The sequence below is a fragment of the Tupaia chinensis genome, unplaced genomic scaffold (assembly GCF_000334495.1).
Source record: "Tupaia chinensis unplaced genomic scaffold, TupChi_1.0 Scaffold144408_1, whole genome shotgun sequence".
NCBI classification, from domain to species: Eukaryota; Metazoa; Chordata; class Mammalia; order Scandentia; family Tupaiidae; genus Tupaia; species Tupaia belangeri.
The window spans coordinates 18,365-24,478 of record NW_006204268.1 but is presented as its reverse complement, the minus strand read 5'-3'; the positions used below and the strand labels follow the sequence as shown (position 1 = coordinate 24,478).

Here is a 6,114-nt window from a genome sequence, read left to right as displayed (position 1 = left end):
GCTCGGGGGGCTGGGCGAGACCGGCAGGCCAGTGTAGCGTGTAGGGCCGGGTGTGCCTGCAGGTGGAAGACGTGGAGGCAGTAGGGGAGGGAGGCAGGGGATGCTGCCTGCACCCAGGGCGATGCAGAGCTGAGAGAGGCCCAGCCCCATCCACGGGGTGTGAGGGGCTGCAGACGGGCCAGTCTTGGTGCTGTGCACATAGGTATGTGTGTGCACGGGGACGTGACGGGGCATGGCACCAGCGCGTGTGCAGGAACCGGGCAGGTATGTGGGTGTGGGCTGGCGCAGGGGCCAGGGCGTCCTGTCCCCTCTCCGTGTGTCTGGTCCTGTACTGGATGGGGAGTGAGGGGACGGAGTCCCCCAGGCCCTCGCCAGGCCTGTCTCCACACAAGCTCCTGCAGACAGAGCAGGTCTGGGGTTCCTAGGCTCCGGATGCTCTCTGCGGGCGGCGTGAGCCAGTGTGGGGTCTTGGCCTCTGAGGGGCACTGAAGCATGGGGAGGTCCGCCCCTGCCCCAGCTCTGGGAGCGGGTGGGCAGCCAGAGAGGAGGTGCTGGGCGCTGGAGGCCAGCGGGTGGGCCTCGGGAAGGCACGCTCTCCAGAGTTCACCTGGGCGGGGGGCCACTGTGTTCGGCCATTCCTAGCAGATGGATGGGCGGCATGGGGGTGGAGGTTTTGAAAGTAACCCCAAAAGGAGAGCTGTTTTCCTGCCACGTCCCTCAGGGCATTTCCTCCCCGAGTCTAGCTCCAATCCTTCCTGCCGCACTGTGAGCTTCCTCCTGACCACGGGGCCCGAGCCGCCCCGGGCCCTCTCCTGCTCTCATTCTGCTGTCGGGCTTCTCCTCCTTCCCCACGAGCTGCTCTGCCAGTTCCGTCCGACGCTGTCTCCTTTCTCCCCTCCGCAGTCCATCCCGGGCCCTGGCCAGCCTGGACTCTGTGACGTGCCTCCCACTGGTCCCCTCTGGCTTCCCCTCGTCCGTTCCTGTCCTTTCCCCAGCCGTTGAGCACGCCTTGTCCTGACATAGCTGCCTTCGGTCTGGGACCAGTGAGGCCTGGTCCTGACACCCTGCCGGGAGCCCTGTGCCTGGGGCTTGCCCTGAGCCCAGCTGCTCCATGGCTTGGCCAGCGAAGGGGGTCATTTCTCCTTGTCTTCTTTTTCTTCATTGGCCATAGGGTACAGGCGCCTGCCAGAGACAGAGACAGGAGAAGTGAAAAGTCACCCCCACCCCGGGGTGGCCACACCACTCCTTTCTCCTCTCAGGATCTGGGCATGCACGCAACACATGCCTGGTGTGATTTTCAAGCCACTGGATCTGGGACTCGAACTGTGGTCAGACACGTGGGAGTCCAGAGCCTTAACCGCCGCCACCACCTGCTGGCCTCTCTCCTTGTCTTTAAGGATCACATTTTTACCCTCCTGCATTCTCGGTACCCCTGAGACAGGGGTCATTCATTCTCTCTTCCAGGGAGACTTAATGCGCACAGAGGAGCTGTGACCTGCCTAAGGTCACACAGCAACTTAGAGACCCAGCCCTACCACTCCTCCTGTGGTAAGTCAGCGCCACTGGTCGGAATGGTTTTACCACTCGGGCCCGGGTGCTGCCCTGGCTCTCCGGCCTGCCCTCCTTCCCTCATAAAATGGAGCTGTTGGTGGCATGTACTTCAGAGGTGGCTGTGAGGGGGAGCTGTAACGAGGTCTCTGAAGATTTGTGAGTCTGCTCTGCCGACGGGAGGGTTCACTCCTGCTGCGTTACTGCGGCCTTGGAAGCTCTGGGCTCCATCCGCGTCTGCGGGTTCACACGCTCACTCGTTTGTGGGCAGTGATTCAGGGGCTATTCCCTAGGGCACATCGTCTTTTTTTTTAAGAACTATTTATTTAATGAGATCCATTATTATTATTAAATCTGTACATGTGCAGTCACGAGAGAGAGTGGGAGAGAGACAAAGCAAGCTGCTAGGTCTAAGACTTGAACCATAGTTGTCCACATGGGTGTCCAGCACTCTAACCACCATGCCACGTGCCGGCCCCGGCACTCCCAGTCTTAATTCTGCAACAGCTTCCACGACTGGGCTCAGGTATCAGCGGCTCCTCCCCCAGGGCCACGCTCCCCTGTTCCTTCCGCGAGTCTCTGGTCCTCAGAGCCCCCCGTCCGGCTCGCTCTGCTCTGCTGGGCTCTCTGTCCCTACCTTCTCGCGCCTCTTCCCTTACCCCAGAGGCCCAAGGCTTTGGGGTTTTGCTGGGCGCCTCTCTCGTCACCTCTCCTCCTGGGCTTGGCTTGCAAGGGCAGCCTGGGCCAGGCCCTGATAGCAGAATTTCACCCTGACATGCTTTCCCATTCCTGGGATACCTCGTACTCTCCAAGTCACCTTCAAAAATTTCCATAACCTCAGACGGCGCCGGCCTCCGCCTTTCTAGCTGACTCGGGTTTGGGCAGTTGCCTGGGTTAAAAGGGCCGACAAATAAACAGACTTCTCCTTCATCAAAAGAATCCCTGTGTTTCTCCAGCACCCCGGGGGAGCGTGGGGCCCTTGGTCGGCCTGGTCGCTTTGACTCCCGGTGCCCCTGGGCGGTGGGAAGGGTGCTCCTCCCGCAGGCTGGGTGCCCCTCCTGCCCTGGACGCGAAGGCAGTGGTGGCCTCGGGGTGACTGTTTGGATACGCGGGGGAGGAGGAGGCAAACATGGCCAAACAACATGGCAGTGCTGCAATCCCCCTGCTGGCTGGCAGGCGGGCGAGGGGCCGAAGGGCCCAGAGCGGCTCACATCATCTTTCTGGAAGTCTAGGGAGCTCTGGGAGCAGGGGGGCAGTGAGCTGCCACAGTGGCTGCCACTGTCGGGCTCCCCTCTTGAGGAGCCCTGTCAGCTGGTCATTGTGGGGTCATCTGGAGATGGCCTCCTACGCTGGGACTCCCAGCTTTCCTTGGGGCAGAGAACCCGAGAGCCCAAGAGCCTCTGTCCTCTCCAAGGCCTGCGCACGGCCCTGGCTCCGTCCCAGGGCTCCTGTGGCCTCAGTCGGAGGCCCCACCTTCCCCTTCCCCCTATCAGATGCCCGGAGTGAGCCGGCTCCCATGTTTACCCTGAGCGGGTCAATCCCCTGGCACGGGGGCGAGCACACCGCTGGCCAGGGACGGGTGTGCAGGCCGCCAGCCACAGCCGCCCTTTGACCCTGTCAGCCCGCAGCCTTTGATCCCTCTGGCCCAGGGGCTCATGTGGCCCCCTGGACACCGAGGACCTGGCTGGGGCAGTGGCTGTAAAGGCCGAAAGAGACTTGAAATAAAAGGCCCACGCCGGGATTCCAGTCCCGGTCCTGCCCCCGAATCATCTCGGCCATGCCACGCCATCAGCACACGAAGCTTCGTCCTCATTCGGCCAGGGAAAAACGGCACTGAGAGTTTGGGGGCAGAAGACCAGGCTTGGGGGTCCCAGCAGGTGGCGTGGTGCTCAAGGCGCTGGTCTCTTACATGGCTGACCGCAGCTCAGAGTCTTGAACCTAGAGGCTTGAAGATCACGCCAGGAGCGTGTGTGTGCATGCCCAAAATTTCGAAAGGAGAAGAGAGAGGAGTGCAGTGTGGCCCTGGGGGGATTTCTCACTTTCCCTTTCTCTGTCTCTCTGCCTCTCGGTCTCTCTCTGGTAAGCACAGATGGCCTGTGGCAAAACCTAACAACAACAACAACAAAAGCCTAGGGTGGGGAAGCGGGGTGGAGGGGCAGGCACGAGGGGTGGCAGCACTTTCCTCTCCTCCCACAGGCGTCCCCTCTCTCGCCCCCGCCCCGCCCGTGGGCCCCCACCCGCTACCTGGCTATGGACGGAAAGGTGGAAGTCCATGAGGACGTGCCTCCGCTGGTCTCCTGGGTCCCTGAGCAGGGAGAGAAGTCGGACCTGGAAGGCGAGGACCAGGTGAAGGAGCGGGGCCAATGGACCAGCAAGATGGAGTTTGTGCTGTCAGTGGCCGGGGAGATCATTGGGCTGGGCAATGTCTGGAGGTTCCCTTATCTCTGCTACAAAAACGGGGGAGGTGAGTGCACCGAGGTCGACGTGGCGGGGCAGCGTGGCGAGATGACAGGAGGGCCGTGGAGGGGCCGGAGCTCCGCCTCTGAGAAGTGGGGTGACTCCTGCAGGGCTGTGAATATGGTAGGAAGCGACAGTCGGGACCTGGGAGTCCGAGTTTCCTAAGCCCCTCTCTGTGCGCTTCAGTGTGGCGCGGCCGTGAGCCAGGCTGTGTTGCAGGCACAGGACGCATGCTGTGAGCTCTGTCGGGCGGGCGGCAGACCACAGCCGAGCAGATGCGAGGGAAGGGGGGCTGGACAGGTGTGGCTGAGAAGGTGACCTCTGAGCGAAGCCTTGAGGGAGGCGCAGGTCTTGTGCAGGCCAGCGGGCAGGGACGCTCCTAGCAGAGACAGCGAGCACAGGTCCTGGGTGAAAGTTCAGCTGACCTGTTTGAGGAACAGTGAGGAAGGCGGTGTGGCTGGTGAGGAATGGGACGGGGAAGAGGGGGTGGGGGTCAGAGAGGTTATGGGGTCAGATGCCAAGGCTTGGCTCTGCAAATGGGAGCCCCTGAAGGATTGTGATCAGAGAAATGAGATCCTGTCTAGGATTTTTTCAAATTAAAGAGACATAATTTTGGGACCAGTGGATGGTGTAATGGTTAAGTCTCTGGGCTTCCACATAGTTGACTGCGGTTCGAGTCCTGGTCCTTGTGGCTTTACTCTCACATGTGCCCGAAATCCCGAGAGGAGAATGGAGAAGGGATTGTGGCATGGCCATCCCCCAGGGGGGTGATTTCTCGCTTTCTGTCTCTCTGTCTCTGTCTCTCCAGTGAGTGCATGGGCCCTATAGCAAAAATCTCTCTAAAAAAAGAAACCTAATTTTTTAGCATGTCTTAGCACTGGTCGTAAAAATGAGTAGGGTCATAGTGGGGGACACATGGGTTATTTATTTATTTCAAAAGATGGTTATCCTACGAGAGCAAGAGTACAAGCCAGAGAGAGAGGGAGAAAGACCCCCAAGTGGGGTGCAGTCATGCTGCAATCCCTTCTCCACATCCTGGGCACCAATGCACACACACACACGCAAGCCTGGTGTGTTTTCTTTTTCTTTTTCTTTCTTTCTTTTTTTTTTTTTTTTTTTTGAGAGGTTTTTGCTATAGGGCACGTGCGCTCGCCAGACAGACAGAGAGAGACAGAGAGACAGAAAGCGAGAAATCACCCCCCAGGGGAGATGGTCATGCCGCAATCCCTTCTCCTCCATTCTCCTCTCGGGATCTTGGACACGCACGCACACGCTCCCGGCGTGAGTTTTAAGCCACCAGGTCCGGGATGCGAACCGCGGTCAACTACATGGGAGTCTAGCGACATAGCCATTACACTAACTGCTGGTTCCTAGTCTGGTGTGTTTTCAAGGTGCAGGGGCTGGGATTCGAACTGCCACCTCAGATCCACCTCCTTTAATCACCAGGCCATGAGGCCAGCCCTCAGTTTTGCCTTTTTTGTTTGTTTTCACTTTTTGCTATTGGGTATACGCGCTTACCAGAGAGAGGCAGAGAGAGAGCGAGAAAGCGCCCCCACGAGGAGGGACACCCCACAGTCCCTTTCCCTCCACTCCTCTCTCAGGATTTTGGGCACGCACGCTCATGTGCCCAGCATGGTTTTCAAGCCACAGGGTCCAGGACTCACATGCTGCCAGCCACGTGGGAGCTAGCTCTCATACACCAGGCCACCTGGCTGGTCCTCATTCTTGCCTTTTGAAATGACCTTTACCTTCTTGTGGGATGGCACGTACTTACTGCAGATATCAGAAACACTCCTCGGTGGTAAAAGGAGAAGAAATGCCCCTGTTTAGAGACAGCCACTGTTTAGGAAACCCTCGTAAACCCCTGCCGTGGCTAAGGTGACAGATGGGCTCCGAGTATCTGTGATGTGCCTTGCTCCGTGTTTGAACACTTATTATCATGGACTGCTTGAACCAGCAACTCCAAAGAAATGGAAATGGGATTTCTCTTTTAAAAACATTTATTTGTCATGATTTTCAAGTCGCCAGGTCTGGAATTTCTTGGGTGGGTCAGGGCTCTGGTACCGAAAATAGCAGCGGGAGGCAGGCCAGGTGGAGAGGCGGGGAGCA

At 58.9% G+C, this 6,114-nt stretch overlaps 1 protein-coding gene across 1 annotated transcript in view; it reads left to right on the top strand.

Annotated features, from left to right (window-relative positions):
• Nucleotides 1–245: 245 nt before the first annotated feature.
• The window catches only part of LOC102482948 (sodium- and chloride-dependent betaine transporter), a gene marked incomplete at its 3' end in the record, with an annotated part of 19,482 nt that continues 13,613 nt past the window's right edge, over nucleotides 246–6,114 (top strand). Inside the window, 3 exon segments of the mRNA XM_027767682.1 lie at nucleotides 246–264; nucleotides 1,465–1,548; nucleotides 3,745–4,012. Coding sequence (XP_027623483.1) covers nucleotides 3,799–4,012 — 214 coding nt within the window.